The 18,376-nt window shown below is 38.0% G+C and overlaps 2 protein-coding genes across 2 annotated transcripts; one reads left to right on the forward strand and one right to left on the reverse strand.

Annotated features, from left to right (window-relative positions):
• Positions 1-571: 571 nt before the first annotated feature.
• Positions 572-9,403, reverse strand: cfap251 (cilia and flagella associated protein 251). Its single transcript, XM_054611519.1, is given in 22 exon segments — positions 572-700; positions 805-933; positions 1,077-1,305; positions 1,428-1,571; positions 2,275-2,365; positions 2,460-2,623; positions 3,165-3,279; positions 3,382-3,566; positions 3,661-3,725; positions 3,728-3,836; positions 4,071-4,222; positions 4,347-4,439; positions 4,442-4,593; positions 4,675-4,851; positions 4,953-5,176; positions 5,347-5,388; positions 5,477-5,554; positions 5,657-5,737; positions 7,638-7,746; positions 7,833-7,942; positions 8,019-8,159; positions 9,188-9,403. Coding segments are annotated over 22 exon segments (2,841 nt in total). The 5' UTR covers positions 9,311-9,403; the 3' UTR covers position 572.
• A 3,658-nt stretch (positions 9,404-13,061) lies between these two features.
• On the forward strand, positions 13,062-17,790 carry LOC129101355 (rab5 GDP/GTP exchange factor-like). Its single transcript, XM_054611141.1, has 9 exons — positions 13,062-13,285; positions 14,263-14,449; positions 14,772-14,899; positions 15,099-15,250; positions 15,356-15,425; positions 15,543-15,678; positions 15,784-15,878; positions 16,284-16,540; positions 16,641-17,790. Exons 2-9 carry the CDS (start codon positions 14,292-14,294, stop codon positions 17,052-17,054), a joined length of 1,410 nt encoding a protein of 469 aa, XP_054467116.1. The 5' UTR covers positions 13,062-13,285; positions 14,263-14,291; the 3' UTR covers positions 17,055-17,790.
• Positions 17,791-18,376: the final 586 nt, after the last annotated feature.

Below are 18,376 nucleotides of genomic sequence, written 5' to 3' on the forward strand. Positions count from 1 at the left end.
CAAAATCATTGATTAAAGTATTATTATAATAATGAATGAAAGTGTTATTTGCTATCGGGGTTAATTATATCAATATATTTATTTTGCTTCTGAATGGAAACAAAGAAATAGTGGAATCACAGAGCTCACCATCTATTGGTAGACTATTTAAAAGTTGCCTTTCAGCTTCTCCCTGTCAAAAAGTGTCAGCGACTCTTGAATTAAATTTGGGTTAAAAAAAATTGATGCAACTAATCATCTCTATTCTTTGTGTGTGTGTAAAGTAATGTATTATGGTTTGAGAAGTATTCCAATTCTTTACTTAAGATGTACCTCAAAATAAGTAAAATGTACCTCAAATAAATTTCCTCAAAAGGATAATACTGTTCAATTTGTTCATCTTACAAATAATATTTCATTTACAATGGGTGACATGATGATCCAAGTTAATATTCATTTTTATTCAACAAATTTTGAATTATAATACATACAAATTCCAGCATCTCTGTTAGGACATGTTATGTTAATCAATCTTTAAAAGGCTTGGCATCAACACAGCTTATTTTAGACTAACAGACAGTCCCTTGCTTTTATCACTCTGGAGGGGAAGGCCCACCACTCTGCTCAGCTGAGGACGGGAAACCCAAGATGTGACCTGTAAATGTCTCCATGGATATCTCATCGGGGATCGCACACGCCAGTGAATATTCTGAATTTCCACCTAGATACACAGACGCACAAACACACATCAAAAGGTGATGCTATTTTTCAGCTGTTATGTGAATTATTAAATTATGGTTTGTGAGTGAGTTGTCTTTTACATACTGTCAGATTTAGAACTGTCATGGTCAGATTGATCCCCTCCTTGCTCTGCTTCTTTTTCTTCCTCCTCTTCACTGAGGCATAAAAGTGTAGTGAAACACTCTGCCACCTCTTCCTCTGTCATGGGTTCTCCTGTCAAAATATGTCAAAGAAACATGAGCATTGCTTGTAGAAATGTGAACAGAGGATCAATATTTTCTCATTTTTGTGGCAGCAATACAGCTTAAAACAGAGAGAGAGAGAGATCATCTTCTGACTATATAGCATGCACATACCTAGAGCCTGTAAAAGTTCCAGCAGTAAATTTTTACGCAAAACAAGCTGTCCTGTATTATCATGGTGACCAAGGGTGTGAAAAGCTTCAACCAGCTCTTTGCTAGAGATGCCTAAAGCTGGCCGATGGTTGATATACAGCTTGATAAACTCCTCCAGGTCGATGTCGGTCACATATTGGCCTGTTTCTGCATACTTGCTGAACTTGATCTCGTTATGCATATCTTCTATCTGGTAAGACACGATCAAGCAATTTGTCATCACAGGTCTGAGGCATACGACCACTTTTTTTGTAATGGTTTTACTGTCAGATAAAATGACATTTACTGTTGCTTCATTAACACACATTATACCTCTTGCTCAGTAGGGAAGTAGGCCAAAGCTCTCATCAGAGAGGGAACCTCTGACAGAGGGATTTTGGTAGACAATTGTCGTTTCTCCATTGAGTCAGTGCCTTGATGGCGAACTTGGCAGTAATAGAAAAAGTCCTCCATCTCCTAAAGACACAAAGCTCAAAAAATAGAGAATCTGTTTTTAAAATGGTATCAAAAATGGCTAAAACTCATAACTGAAGGAAGAATACAAGTAAAAGCTGGCATCTTAATTTTGTGGTCTTGTATAATCCAGAAATACAATATATGTGAGTATGAGCAATGCTGCACAAAAGCAACTAGACCAAATATGTATGTTGAGTGTTATAAGTGACACAAAATAATCCACTGTCCAAAATAGTCCCCCTCCCACCCTTTTTCAGTTCTAAATAGTGTTTTACAATTAGGGTCATACTGCTGTACTTGTAAAGAGTAAACAATCACAGCACAAAAAATAATGCAGAAGAAACTAAATCTCCATCACAAAATCAGATGTGAAAGGTTAATAAAAAAAAGAATAAAAGAAGATCCAGTTAAACAACATAAGGATATTTTACAGTACATTTAAAATTTGCTAAATAAAACTCGTTGTTTAGAGAAATTATGTTCCACCAGCACACTGAAATACTAACATATAAATTATGAAAAATGACATCACTGCTTAAAGCTATGTACATCCACATGCAAAATGACATAATGCATTTAACTTTGATGACAGTAAATATTACAGAATAGGATACATGCTTCGTCTTTCAGGTTAATTGAATAATCTGTGGTATTTCACTTAACACTCACTAGTCGTAGGAAACAAGGACAACTTTTAACTGACCCTGTAGAATTTGCCATCTCTGCCTCCCTCTAAAAGAGTGTAGAAGGGCATCAGGTCCTTCCCTCCCAAGGCAGCTGCCGCCTCCAAAGCACTGCACTCACAACAAGAGAAACGATTAACTCCAGAGAAAATGGTTACACAAATCCATTTCCTCTGCCTCTGAGGTTGATACTGTTTAGCCTCACTTTAAGCTTATTTCCCACGACAGGACAGTGCAGTCAAATCTTCCTGCAGTGAACACAAATCGGCCGTCGTAGGAGCAGGCAAAAGTGGACACCCCTGTCGGATGACAGATCACAGCATTGGACCTGTAGGGGTTCCCATCCAGAGGCATAACCTGGAGGCCCACCTGGAGGTACAACACAGTCTTAGCAGTAATATCAATAATGTTAATCACTGTATCTTCTTACCAAATCATTTTTTTCTATACATATTCATGATTTACCAAGCACTATTCTGATATACAATTTGCCTACTTTATTTTCAGATGAACACTATAACAACAAGCAGCAGAGTAAAATGTAGTGAGAAATTAAAAGAGAAAAAGTGCTGCACACTGGTTGACCTGCAGGGCCGGAGGTGTTGGCAACTGCAAGATAATCATCAATTAACATGGACAAGTGCAAGAACTTGTCTGACAAGGCTTTCATTTTTACACACAGGCATCACATGTGGAAAGATGCCAGAATGAAAGGTTGCCACAGCACAAAAGCCTAAGCAGCCTAATCAGTTACTGGTTCAATGCTCAAGGGCATGCCAACAGTGACCAGGAGGTGAACTGGCACCTCTCAAGCTACCAGTCCACATTCCATACTTGGTCCCCACATACTAAGCTGCCACCCTAAAGCCTCTTACTCATTAAAATAATAGAAACAAGCTCCAGCACTGACCTTGTCCTTTGTGATGTAAGCCAGGTAATATGAGTTTGTTTCAGGTTCTTTAGACGTGGAAAGGACCACTGTTTTGTTAATGGGAGAGCCATATGTTGGGCCAAGGAGAGTCTTTCTATTTTTGTAAAACACATGAAATAATGTTTTCAAGTATTTGTGTGACAAAAGTTCGCGGACAAACATTTCACAAATAAAGTTATTACAGTATCTCACAGACCTGCACATCTTGGTAGTGCTGTTGAAAAGCTTCATCTTGTATTGGTCTGAGGCAACAAGGAGAAATTGCTCAGTAGTAAGTGGAGGATACCAACTCATGCACATTGGCACAGCGCTTTGCTCAATGCGCTCAATGCTCAGGATGAGAAGCTTATTTATGTCACTGTTTTCCAGGTCATACTCCACCTATTATTCACAGAGAGATGTATGCCATTAAAAAACAGTATCACAAAACATAAAACTAGTCAACAGTCCTACAATTTTGACAAAGTGGACTAACTAGTCGGCGGTCCATTCCCAGAGAGAGCAGTCTGGGTTGTGTGCTGTCCAGATGAACCCCAAAAGAAGGTCTTTGATGGGCTTGTAGTGGGAGTGGTGTCTGCCCATATATGCCCAACGAGGGAGAGATCTTTCTTTAGTCTGAAGGCGGAATACGGTCACTGCTTTGCCGGCATCCTAAGATTGAACAAAGATATAAAGCAAACATATCTCACTTTAGGTTATAGGAATGTAAAAGCATAGAAGTAGAGATTTGCAAGACATTATCATAGCCACAAACTGGTTTTATTTCACAATCACAGCTTTAAGTAAAAAGGTCAACATGATTTCTCAAACCCTAGTCAAAAATCAATGTTGCAAATAACGAAGTTCAAACATATTACATTGGATTGTTAAAAAAGACTTGCTCACCGCAGTGGCAAGATACTTTGAGTCTGAGGAGAAAGTGATGTGTTGGATGCCGTCTTTATGGAAATGAAAACATTCCTCTGGATCACTTTGTAAAGTGCTGGAATTCAGTATGTGAACAGCTCCACTACCAAAGCCAACTGCCAGGTATAACCCTGTTCAGAGACAACAAGGTGGCAACTTACATTGCAAAATGTAATGACAAATTGCAAATTCATGCAGCAGGTTGGAAAAACTGGCTTATATCGAACATTTGTTTGGAGAGTATGTTGGTTTTACCTTTAGGGTCAAATGTGACACAATGAATCTGCTCCTCCTCGAAGACCCTGCTGCAGATGATGACTTTGTTGTTATAGTCCCACACTTTTAAAACCCCCGGTGACTGCCCATGGCCACAGCTGGCTGTTTGGGGTGGCAGGCCACTGCATGTATAGGCTGACTTTCTTCATGTAGCAAGATCTGAGGGATGCCTTTCTGTGTATTCACATGTACCACTGTGGAACTGGCTGTGGTCACAACAAAGTTCCTGCAAAAAAAGAGAGGTCAGTTTGGCTAAAATGCACATAACAGTGTAGACTGGCAACATAATAGATTGTAGATCTTCTACCTGATGATTAATGGTTTTGCCTCCAGAGTGCAGTCCTGCAGGTATCCCTCTGCACACTCTTTGGAAAAGGACATGGAAACAATAACATCCAGGTTGAATTCACCGTACCAAGTGAGAAGCATGAATTCTTCATCATAAAACTTGATGTGGCCTCGAGTGTCACCAGTCACAATGCAGCTGTGGTTTCAAACAAATAGAGAAATCAAAATCAATAAATACATGACATTTTTATAAATAAATAAAAAAACATTAATATTTCTCCCTCTCTCTCTGGCTACCTGTCAGATACAGTGAGGGCAGTGATTGGGTCCTTCTGAAGGTGAATGATATTGATTCTATCTGTGGGGAGGCTTTGGTTTGAAGCAAAGTCTTCCATCAAATTCCACACAACGATGCTGCCTGCCGCAGTCGCTGTTAGGATCTGAGGATCTCTCCAGTGAAACACAGACTGGCTCAGTGACCTGCCAGCCATGTTGACAGTTTGAGAAGAGTCAGGAGAATACTGAGGGAATACAGAAGAATCAGATCCAAGGGTGGCGGCATCATAGAACTTCAATGTTGAACAGCTGAAACAACGTAATATATGTCCCAAAAACTAATTGCCATAAATGGGAGAAAACATCTATTATAATTTGATAGCATCTTCCACAACGTTTTGAAGATTATCTTTACCTTCTTTATCTGCAGGGCAAAGTATTGCAGACTTCCTTCGGCCTTAAAAAAGATCAGATGATTATAGTAATAAACATACACTAAACAGCTGTATTATCTTTTTAGACAAAAAAGAAACAGCAGGACTTACCCTGCTGTAAAATAGCAACTGACTTTCGCTGTTGCTGAGCAGCTGAGTGCTATCATTTGGATTAAAAATGATGACATCCTGAAATACAATCCAACATTTAGACATTTAATCTGCTGAATTCCATATATAGATAAAGTAAGGTGGCCTAACATTTTTTAAAAGAAGACAAAAGCTACTTACTTGGAAACCATGGATGGGATTGAGTTCAGTAAAGCACAAAGGCTTATCTGTTTCATTTGTCCAATCCCAAATACACACACGCTGTACAAAGATCAAGTCAAATGGTTAATTGTGAATTGAATAGATTCATTTTGTCAATCCAGTGTTAAATATGAACCATCTAAGCTGTTTTTGTGTTTTGTGAACTTGGTTTTGTAAGGTTATAGGTAGAAAGAGCGCAGTTTAGATACATTTACAATATGTAACATACCGGTATATGTATATATTTAAATTTTCAAGTTCTTATTTTTAAGATCTTAAGTTGATGCCACGAAGGCTGCAATATCATCTATTATCTTTATTTAATGTTTTATTTTCTTTATTTAATGTTTCATAATCTTTATTTAATGTTTTATTCTCTTTATTTAATGTTTTATTTTCTTTATTTAATGTTTTTTATTCTAATGTTTTATTTAATGTTTTAATATCTTTATTTAATGTTTCATTCTTTATTTAATGTTTAATATCTTTATTTAATATCTTTATTTAATGTTTTATTATCTTTATTTAATGTTTCGCGTTTGTCACAGTCGGGTGCAGTGACGTCACGTCATGATGTTTTCACGGATGTTTATCTGGACGGCTCATCCTCCTGTATACCGGTGTGCCGGATTACCGGTGTTTTTACCGGTACCGGTGGACCGGCCGGCTCAACCTCCTATAGCTAGCATAGCTAGAGGAGGTTGAGCCGTCTGGGAGCTAGAGGAGGCGTCCCGGTAGAATCCCGGTGACCGGGAAATAGGTTCCGGCGATCACCGCGCATTGCATGCCGGGTAGATTTTTTTTTTTTTAAAAATTAATTAATTAATTAAATAAAATTCAATAACTTTATTGAGACATTTGTTCATGCATATAAAACACAATATATTTATATATATATATATGTATATATTTACATTTTCAAGTTCTTATTTTTAAGATCTTAAGTTAAGGCTGAAACATCATCTATTATCTTTATTTAATGTTTTATTCTATTTATTTAATGTTTCATTATCTTTATTAAATGTTATATTCTCTTTATTTAATGTTTCATTCTCTTTATTTAATGTTTTATTATCTTCATTTAATGTTTTATTCTCTTTGTTTAATGTTTTAATATCTTTATTTAATGTTTTATTCTATTTATTTAATGTTTCATTCTCTTTATTTAATGTTTTAATATCTTCATTTAATGTTTTATTTTAATATCTTTATTTAATGTTTTATTATCTTTATTTAATGTTTCGCGTTTGTCACAGTCGCGGTGCAGTGACGTCACGTCATGATGTTTTCACGGATGTGTATACACACACACTGTAATGTGATGGTGAAGCACAGTATGTATTAGAGAATGTCGACGCTCCTGACTACGGTGGCCGTAATGCTGCTGCGGTGCGGCTTTGTAGTTTACTAAATCTACTAAAACATGTTGACAGAGCGCCGTGTACCACACAAAACCGCTTCGAGGTCAGTAAGCACAACCAGAATTAATCCATATATAAGGCGCTCCGGATTATAAGGCGCACTGTCGTTTTTTGAGAAAATTAAAGGCTTTTAAGTGCGCCTTATAGTGCGGAAAATACGGTATGTTATAGTTTTTTAATTTTCAAATATTCCTTAATCCCTAATGCTAATTTTAAAAAGACAATACAATAATGACATAATGTTTAAAGATCCTCAATATATGGATAAATATTCTACACTACCATTCCATCAAGAGAAGGTTTTTGGAGCTCTCACATGTCAAGTGACATAAAGTCACAGTTTTTGGTGGTGTCACACTCTTGACCTTCAGAGCTTCTATTTCCTATTCATCATGAATGAAACCCAGAAGGTACTACTTGGCAAAAACCACAGATCACAAATGTGTTTCTATTTGTTTTACCCTGATTGTCTATTTTGCGATGTAGATCATCCAACACTGTTTACTTAATTAAAAAAAACAAACAGCTGGTTTACTCACTTGAACTTCGTCAGCCCCGAGGGTTACCAGATGTTTTGTGTCGCTTGAAAATGCCATCGCAATGACACCTCTCTCAGGGTGGCAATTGAACAATGTATGCACAGGAATGCTGAAATATTTGTCATTTATGTTGTTACCATCAAGAGCAAAGGTTAATACATAAAAAGCCTACATGCATACATAATCAATAGCTACCCAGAGTAGGAGTCCCATATCATCACTGTGCTGTTCAGCCCCCGGTCTGCTGATGCGATCCAGCGTCTGTCCTCACTCACACACATACATGAGATGGGGCAGCAGTGACCCTGAGGAGATTGAGAACATACAGTAGGCCATTTAAATCAACCCTGCAACCATGAAACCTGGGGATTGTTTTGTTACCTGAAGTATGTGCTGGGAGTTTGTTGTGTGGTTGTAGATGACCCCAACATTAGCTCCTGCATAGAGGACCACCAGCTGCTCGTGGTCTTGCAGACTGATGGCAGGAGGAGCAGGATTCATCCCAAACACCCAATCTAGAGACTGAATAAAGAGCACATGTGCAGTGTTGTTGTTGTTGTTAGACAGTGACAGTTCTTAGATGACCCTTTAATCTTAATTCTATCTTTATTTTGTTGTATAGTATGTGTATTTATTGTCTGTGTCTGTAGCTGTATAGTATGTGTATTTATTGTCTGTGTCTGTAGCTGTGTAAGTATAGTTGTATTGTATTGTCTGTGTCTGTGTAGTTGTATAGTATGTGTATTTATTGTCTGTGTAGTTGTATAGTATGTGTATTTATTGTCTGTGTAGTTGTATAGTATGTGTATTTATTGTCTGTGTAGTTGTATAGTATGTGTATTTATTGTCTGTGTAGTTGTATAGTATGTGTATTTATTGTCTGTGTAGTTGTATAGTATGTGTATTTATTGTCTGTGTAGTTGTAGTATGTGTATAGTATGTATAGTATTTATTGTCTGTGTAGTTGTATAGTATGTGTATTTATTGTCTGTGTAGTTGTATAGTATGTGTATTTATTGTCTGTGTAGTTGTATAGTATAGTATGTGTATTTATTGTCTGTGTAGTTGTATAGTATGTGTATTTATTGTCTGTGTCTAGTTGTATAGTTGTATTTATAGTTGTATGTGTATTTATTGTCTGTGTCTGTGTAGTTGTATAGTATGTGTATTTATTGTCTGTGTAGTTGTATAGTATGTGTATTTATTGTCTGTGTCTGTGTAGTTGTATAGTATGTGTATTTATTGTCTGTGTAGTTGTATAGTATGTGTATTTATGTGTCTGTGTAGTTGTATAGTATGTGTATTTATTGTCTGTGTAGTTGTATAGTATGTGTATTTATTGTCTGTGTAGTTGTATAGTATGTGTATTTATTGTCTGTGTCTGTGTAGTTGAGCTGCTGCAACACTTGAATTTCCCCCATGGGGATCAATAAAGGAATATAATAATAATAATAATAATCCAGAGAAGTGTGTTTGGTTTGAGGTGAACATCTTTAGACAGAGGGTCAACACACAAAGAGTAATAAGTACATTTAACAACATGTGCTTACCAATGCATGTGTCCTCCTGAGGGTCGTCTTCTTCTGGAGCGTGTCTCTGGTCGCAGTGTAGACCTGAGACATCTGGAGTGTCTCTGCCTCTGTTCCTCCTGAACTCGCTTCAGCGTTTGCCATGTTATCAAATCACTTCCTGTCCCTGAGGACTGATCTCTCTTTGCAGTTGCTTCATATGACTTTAGACGTCTTCTGTCGACGTCTCTGCTTAGCGTCTCGTTGCCTAGTTACCGTTGAGAGAGAGAGAGAGAGTGAAGCTCTTTGAAACGACACACGGACGTTCCGACCAGTCCTTTCAAAGTAAAAGCACGACTAATAATATACCTCATCATTTGGCTGCAATATTTCTTTGCAAAAATAGTTTTTGTTTTTGTAAACATTTAAGTACCCCATAAAATATGATAGATCGTTTGAATTTGTTTTACAAGATGGATTACCACCCGATCAAAGCAGAACACTGCAGGATGTGTATGAGGTAATTAGTTTGTAGTAATTTGATTTTGCATTACATTGCATTACATTACATTACATTACATTACATAACATTACAGTAATTTAGCAGACGCTTTTATCCAAAGCGACTTACAATAAGTGTATTCAACATAGGTATTCAAGAGAACTACTAGTCACCAGAAGTCATAAGTGCATCTCCTTTCTTAAACAAGCATCTAAGAGCATAAAGCAGAGCAAAAGTACAGTGCACAAACAAACTAATACGAATTTCACATTGATCTGGTATATTAGCTAAACTGAAGTACTTTATAGGCCTAAGAGTATGAGCTCTACCAGGGCCCTAGCCAGAATTTTAGGAATATAGAAATTAGGTGATGAGCAGTGCAGCAAAACCCCACTGCACTAAATGTGATTTCGGGGAGAATGTAAAGCAGATTTTAGCAGCAGCGTTCGCCTGCAAAGTTCATGTCAAAAATTGCCAGAAGTGGTGCGGCTGACATGAAAAAATGGCACCACTTTCTGTTTGAACACATCTGAACAATTTTTGTTTCTGTTCATTTTATATATTAATTAAATTTTCCTGTTTTTTTTATTTTTTATTTTATTTTGGGGTGGTTTATTAATTCTAAACGTACTTAATTCTATATAATTAGTATGTATTTGTTGAATGTAATCACCTCCTCAGGTCATTTAAACCTCACATTTCCCAGTCATACACTGTCTGTTTTGGCTGAACACCACTTTTCTCAAAGTCAGAGTGCTTTTGAACTGCTTTTGAGTGCTAAATGCCTGTGGAGTAAGCTTAGCCTTGTATTTATACAGGCAACATAAACGTGATGACTTAATCATCATTTCTATATATTTGTTCTTACTACTTCAGGTTGAGCACTGAATTTGAAAGTATTTTCCGGAAATGCTGGCACTCTGCACGTCAGCATTGACGACGGCTGATGGATCTAATGTTGATCTTGCAGTTCCTCAATGTGACCACTGGAGGGCGGTGAAGCAACGTGATCCTGACTCATCTAAAACGTTGATCTATGTTAAGGTTGCCACAGTTGATCACTTGGATTTTAGGGAAGAGACGGACATATCTGTCAGGACTACATTCATTTTGTTAATTCAGACAATATTTGATTATATTCAGCTAAAGACACACACTTCAACACAATAAATGTAATGTAATTTTATATATATATATATATATATATATATATATATACAGTACCAGTCAAATGTTTGGACACACCTTCTCATTCAATGTTTTTTCTTTATTTTTAAAAATAATAAATTCTACATTGTAGATTAATATTGAAGACATCCAAACTATGAGGGAACACATATGGAATGATGTGGTAAACAAACAAATGCTCAACAAACCAGAATATGTTTTATATTTTAGATTCTTCAAAGTAGTTGAATGAGAAGGTGTGTCCAAACTTTGACTGGTACTGTATATATATATATATATATATATATATATATATATATATATATATATATATAAAAGAGGCAAGCTATAAGGCATGTGTTTAGACTTTAGGGAAAGACAGAGCTAGTTGAGAGGTTACTTTGATGGTAGAAAAAGCTTTAGGTAAAAGCTGAGATAATGTTAACAGAAGACGACAGACAAGAGAGAAAGAAGAACACAGAGGAGAAGAGTATGAAGGAAATCAAAAGGTGTCATAGAAGCTCTAAAATCATGTATACAACATAAAGACTATGCAGGTGGACAACTGTCTGTCTGGGTGTGACCCTGGACGACCAACTGTCGCTCTCAGCAAACATTGCATCGTCACACGCTCCTGCAGATTCCTCCTCTACAACATCAGGAGGATTCGCCCCTTCCTCACTGAGGAGACGGCCCAGGTGCTCATCCAGGCTCTGGTCATCTCCCGCCTGGACTACTGCAACTCACTACCTGCCCGGAGCCCCGGCGTCGGCCATCAGACCTCTGGAGCTTGTCCAGAAAGCTGCAGCACGTCTGGTGTTCAATCGCCCCAAGTTCTCCCACACAACTTCCCTTCTCCGTTCTCTACACTGGCTCCCTGTAAGAGCTCGCATCCAGTTTAAGACTCTGGTGCTAGCCTACAGGGCAGTGAAAGGAACAGCTCCTTCCTATCTCCAGGCCTTGGTCAAGCCCTACACCCCCGCCCGACCAGAGGTCCCTGCGGCCGATCCACCGAGTCACAGCTTTTCTCTGTCCTGGCCCCACAGTGGAGGAATGAACTCCCCACTGACGTCAGGACAGCAGAGTCACTGCCCATCTTTCAGGCTGAAAACTCACCTCTTCAAGAAGTACTACCCCGAGCCTTCCACTTAGCACTTATTGTATTTGTATTAGTTTGTAGCACTTCTTGTATTCATATTAATTTGTTGCACTTATTGTATTCGTATTAGTTTATTGCACTTATTGTTTTCGTAGTAACTTGCTTCTGCACTATACTTTTGCTCTGGTTTATGCTCTTAGATGCTTGTTTAAGAAAGGAGATGCACTTATGACTTCTGGTGACTAGTAGTTCTCTTGAATACCTATGTTGAATACACTTATTGTAAATCGCTTTGGATAAAAGCGTCTGCTAAATGACTGTAATGTAATGTAATGTTTGCAGTGGCTTTAAATGAGCTGTAAAATTAAATAAAAAGCCAAGGAAACAACCTCTGGAAGGACCTCTCCAATTGTTTTTAATTTGTTTTCAAAATAACAAATATTCAGTTAAAGTTTGAGCAGTTTGATAGTACCTATATTATAATTCAGACAACTTAAATGTCTGTATTTTTTAGCTGAAAAGTATAAAGGCTGTCAACACTTGAGGACAACTAGTTTGACCTTTATCATTTGTATTAGTTCGTCATCGTTTCAGTATGGTTCCTGTATTTTGAAAGTGTCTGCCGGAAGCCTTGTTATGTTTCATTAACTCTAACTTGACGATGTTGTAGTTCTACACTCTGACCACTGGGGGCAGTGAACACCTATTATTATTATTATTATTATTATTATTATTATTATAAAAAGACGTCAAGACATGAAACCTCAATATTTACACCGCGGTGGCAATATACTCAACGTTAACTTGACTTTATATTTATATTTAAACCATTGAAAGGTAATCAGAATGAAGAAAATACAGATTACGTCACAGGCAATGACGTGGTTACGCACTGTGGCCACTAGAGGGCAAACAACTTCCGGTTAAGACGTTCAATAAATAAAATGCATTCAATATAGAAACCGACATTAAAAATGGCGTCAATCACGGGATTTGTTAGTTTAATGTCGAGGGAGACGTCTGTGTGTTGGCCATGTGATTCTGGCCTGTCAAAGCGGGTCATAGGTCAACCTTCTTTGATGCTTTTACTTTGAAAGGTCGACACTGTGCTGCTCACTCCCTCCAGCTTCACGGGTTGTTTCCACGATACTTTCCGGTCGCACAGGTTTGAAAGCAGCTGATTTTTCTGTCTGCGTTTGTAGTTAATGCAGCGAGAATTTTCGATAATTCACTCCTGTTTTCACACTTCTGTTGACACGACTAACTAACCGAGGTCTGTACGACTGTTTGTGGTCATTACGAGTTATGACGAGGTCGTGAAAAGAAAAGGAAACAAGGAAGCGGATAACGTTATGATTTCACCGGCTGACAGGTGAGGAGGCATTCAATTATTTAATTAACCTTATCCCTTGGGAAAGTAACCACCTGTTAAATAAGTGTGCACATGTACAGGGATATGTTAGTCGACGTTGACTAACAATAGCTCACTTATCTCTGACATCCCCTCAGCTGACTCAGACTGAGCTAACGAAGCTACCAACTCTCATAAACTGTAATTGAGCCTTTAACAGTGAATTTAATCTAAAGGTTCAAATTAAAACTCTCATCTGTTCAGCCTCTGGTAGACTATAGGCCCTGCGATGGCGTAGTTTTAATATAACTTTGACTAGAAAGGCGCATTAAAGAGTTGTTCATGGAAAAACAAAGTGTGAGGAAGTAAAACTTCCTGTAATGAAACTTGTATTTAGAAATGATACATTCCAGGACAACAATTTCTTAAACAGGTCAACATGTCTTCCCCAGTTACATCACTCTTTTATTGCTGAAAGTCTGTTTTTTTTTTATTGTATTTACCGGTTTAGACACTAGTTGGTCATTTACATACAATCTACCCACGTACAATGATTAATATACACGTCATTATATTTGTCAGTTGTCAAGTGTTTTTGATTCTTGTTTTCTGCTGTAGTTTTAACTGTAGTTTTCATTGAAGCAGAATTTGACTATATCTCAAATTAAATCAGTTTCAGCAAATTAACAATTTTCGTCTCATTCACGGCAACACATTCAGAAATGATAAAGTTTTAAGCATTGGACATTAGTGCTCATGGGTTTTAGTATATTTTACTCCATCATTGTTTGTCCCAATTGAAAGTAAAGATGTCTGAGGTGATCTGCCAAGTTTAGCTCAACCCGGCCTCAGCAAACACTAAACTTGTGACATTTAGGCCCCTGCAGTCACAAACACAGGACAAACTGAGTTTTTAACTTTCAAAGGAATTATATTGGAACTACAGAGAATGTTGAAAACTTATTTTTTTGTTGAAATATTAATGTTCTGTCCAACAGGTGAGAGTAGTATATGGAATAACGCTACAATGTGGACGGATAAACAAAGAGGAATCAGAGTTTCTCAAGAGGAGCTGCTCTGCAAGAACTCCTGTGGCTATTATGGAAACCCTGCGTGGCAGGGCTTCTGCTCCAAGTGCTGGAGAGAGAAAGCACGAACCACTGCAGCCTCGAGGCAAGACGCAAGGTAAACACACTTTATCTAACAGTCATTCAGACACACAGGAGCATTTAGAGCCTGGTATTATTTGTCAGCTGTATGTTATTAACATGATGGGGAAGGTTTTAGATGGAGTCGCATATTAATATCATCACATGCTAGAAACTTTATAGTTAGTTACACCATTCATTGGAGGGCATAACTTTGCGTACTCATTTTACGTATCCGCTTTGTTAATATAACAATCCACTACCATAACTGTCGTCTAACTGTCGGCTTGAGGCTATAAAAGTGCCCTTGGCTCAAACTGGGTTCAGATTTGAATGACTGATGTTGTCATTCTTTGTAGGGCGAGCAATGATGGAACTCCTCTCACCTTCTCCAAATTTGAGGAGAAGAAAAGCACTGAGAAAGGTCGTCGAATCAACACAATGAGGAGACTCTTCTGGGGCAGCCCATCACCTCCTAAACCTCAAGGTAGTTCTGTTTGCTTTGTGTACGTTGATTCAGTGTTTTTATTTGCCATCAAGTCAAAGCTCCTGGGCACATGACTACTAGGTGCAGTCATGTAATGACAACAAAATCCAACAAATTGAAGGTGTCTTCCTTCATTGCCTCATGTACCGATAAGGTCGTATGTGTATATGTGTATAACATCCACCTTTTGTCCCTTTAGAGTCCTCTGAAAGGCATGCAAATGTGTTGAAACCTTATCAAAGCCTCGAGGCCGGGGACTTCACTGGTTTCCTAAAGATACTGAAGAGCCCTTCCTCCCAGCGCTTGCAGTCCCGATGTACAGCTTTCCTCAACACAATGGAGGCTTACCATGTAATTTATATGTTGAAATATTTAACACTACACTTCTCATAACTTCTTATGAACCGTTTGATATGTAGCAGCCGTTCTGATCAAAGCGTATTATCTTCTTTACAGGATCTGCCGGTGCAGAAGCAGTCAGATCTTGTGCAGGATTTCTACCAGTCTTTTGCTGAATATTTCAGCAGTGAGTACAGATCAGTTCAACACCTTTTGGCTGGTTATCCTGAAATAATGAGCATTTAAATTACATTAATTTTTTTTTATTGCTGTTTTTTAACTATATATTTCATTTTATTTTCAGGTTTTCCTGAGGCTCACGTCACTCAGATAATGGAGCATGTAGAGAAGTTGATAATGACACGACTGCACAAATGGGTTTTCTGCCATGACAGCTGTGATGATGAACAGAAGGACCTCGCTCTCCAGAGGAGGATACGGTAATCCTTAAATACAAGTATCTATAAATAGGCAGCTGGGAGTTGTTTCTGATCAAAACCTTGAATTGGAAAGCCCTGTTTGACACGGATGTCTTTACTTTGCAGATCTTTGAACTGGATCACTCCGCAGATGCTGAGCGTACCTTTCCCTGATATAAAGACGGAGGTCACTGGCGACCCTTTTCTTCCTGCTATAACAGGTGATTTACAATTTCAGTACTGAAAGGAATCATTCGACATTTTGGGAAATATGCTTATCTGCTCTCTAATTAGAAAAGCAATCTTACGCTCGCATCTCACCCTTAAAAATAAACCTGCATAGTTCACCGTAAACAGGTGCATTTGGTGCTTTTTAACAGTTTTTTCATTGATTAAACAAATGCAATACAACATGTTAGTGAGTGAGCTGGACTTGGACTTTGGACAGAATGAGAACATTTTATTGATCTTCTCATCTAACTCTCTGCCAGAAAGTATATTTCCCAAAATGTTGAACTATTCCTTTAAGCTAATAGAAGAGAGTTGGCCGTACGCTGTAAGCATCATGAAAAGGACGCTGGTCTTTAAGGTTTTGTTCTGCCCTCTGTTTATATATTTTTTAACAGCTATAATTGAAATGGATGCCAAACGAGCGCCTCAGGACAAACTTGCATGCGTGTCCAAATGCAGTCAGCATGTCTTTGAAGCGCTCTCCACCTCGAACAGTGAGCCAGCTAATGCCGATGACTTCCTGTCAGGCCTGGTTTACGTGGTGCTGAAGGCCAATCCCCCTCGCCTACACTCCAACATGCAATATGTGATTCGTTTTGGTCTCCCTCACAGCCTGATGGCAGGAGAGAGCGGCTACTATTTCACAAATTTGGTACGTTTATTGCAAAGTTGCTCATCCAGCGTCCACCACAGGGTGCTGTGTGACGAGGTCAGGTGATCACTCATGCCTTTGCCCTTTTTCTCTGTTTTAGTCTTGTGCAGTGGCCTTCATTGAGAAGCTGGATGGACCAGCACTCAACCTCAGTCCAGCGGAGTTCGAGGGCTACATGCTGCGTCAGCGTGCTCCCTCTGAAGGAAAGAGGCGCCAGGTTGCCAGTGACACACAACATCTGTTAGAAGAGCTGAACGGCAGACAGGAGAAGCTGGACCAAGGGATGGATGCTCTCAACGTGCAGCTAGAAAATTGGGTCAAAGCTGTTCATTCACAGCTGGATGAGGCAGCAGCCCAGTTTGCTCTGGTACAAAAGGAGATGGCAGCTCAGGCCGAGCTCTCGCAGGTTTTGTCATCCTCATCTGATGATGCATCGCCACAAGAGGATGACAAAGACGAGTCTGTCCTGGTGCTTGCGGATCAACACGCAGGAACACAAGATACAGACTGTTAGTTACATTAACACAAACGCCTAATCTGGTACTGGATCTTTTTTTTTTTTTTTTTTTTTTTTTAAATCATCAGCACTAATTAATGAAGGCTTTAAAACAAACAGATATTTTTCCAAAGTCACACTTGCACACATTCCCGTTGCATAAAGCTGGGATTTATAAGCCAGTTGAACATGAAGGAAAACTTCTTGAAGAAAACTTTTTGCATTCCTTATCTCAGAGCACACAGAGGTTAACAAGAGGTTTAACGACTTGGATAAAGAGTTGCACTTGTATCCTGTTTGAGGATGAAGGCCATTAGAAATACATTCCAATATACACTAACAGTTATTCATATGTAAGCACTCAGGATACACAGCACTTTGGGATATCACGTAACACTTCAAGAGTGCTTATTTAATATTCACTTTTTTCTTATAGTTTATACCTATGTGCCTCTCTGTAGACATCTGTGAAATAATAAATATGCTACAGGAGAAAATGTTAGATGGCGATTTTAGACCACTACAAGTCAGGGGGGGTATTGAGTTAAAACCATGTTTTTCCAAGCTGGGGAACTGTTCCGAACATGCTGTCTTGAAGATGAATTAACTGGTAAAGAAAAAACAATTTAAAACACATTTTGCCATCTGTGTTAGTGTACTGAAGGTATATGTTGTTTACAAGTGTTAAAAAATGTATGAAGAAATTATAGGGTTTTATGTTATAATCAATTATTGTATCCAATATTATATTAAAATTGACTTATTTGATTTAATGTGTTTTTGTGTTTTTTTATTTATGAAATGTTTGAGAAAACAAACAATTGGTCTACGGTTAATTATTTGTTATTTGCTTGTTTGCAAACAGGGGTGAAGTCTTAAAATAATCGCTTAAATCAAATCCTTGGCTGATTTTGATGTGTTCTTGAATCATGAATATTGAGCATACATTTTTATTTGTTTTATGATTTGAAGGGGGCTTTGCTGTGGGAAGTGGTACAGAGTTTATGTTTAGTGTTGGTGATTGCATCAAGAAAAACATCTTATTACTATTTAAAGGAAAAACTGAAATATGAGAACTGAAAATAGTATTCCACTGCTTAAGTATTTATAGTCAGTGGTGTACAGTGTACCTGTCAGCGAAAATGCCATTGGAATATATAGGAGAGTAAACCTACTTCCTCATCTGTAACCTACTCAATTACCTAGTAGTAACAACCACCACACCACTTATGGTTATAGTCTATTGATGTTTGTATAACATGTTTGTCTCCCATGCATGAACTAAATACTTACTCTGAACATACTATTTATTATTAAGATCCTATTATAAACGAAATAAT

This window comes from Anoplopoma fimbria, chromosome 13, assembly GCF_027596085.1.
Source record: "Anoplopoma fimbria isolate UVic2021 breed Golden Eagle Sablefish chromosome 13, Afim_UVic_2022, whole genome shotgun sequence".
Classification (NCBI taxonomy): Eukaryota; Metazoa; Chordata; class Actinopteri; order Perciformes; family Anoplopomatidae; genus Anoplopoma; species Anoplopoma fimbria.

What these genes read in the sequence shown, in the direction of transcription:
- LOC129101355 (XM_054611141.1), top strand. Translation starts at nt 14,292, where the DNA reads ATGTGGACGGATAAACAAAGAGGAATCAGAGTTTCTCAAGAGGAGCTG. An exon ending in TTTTGCTGAATATTTCAGCA is followed by an intron (nt 15,426 to 15,542) that starts GTGAGTACAGAT and finishes TTTTATTTTCAG; the next exon opens with GTTTTCCTGAGGCTCACGTC. An exon ending in GCTCTCCAGAGGAGGATACG is followed by an intron (nt 15,679 to 15,783) that starts GTAATCCTTAAA and finishes TTTACTTTGCAG; the next exon opens with ATCTTTGAACTGGATCACTC.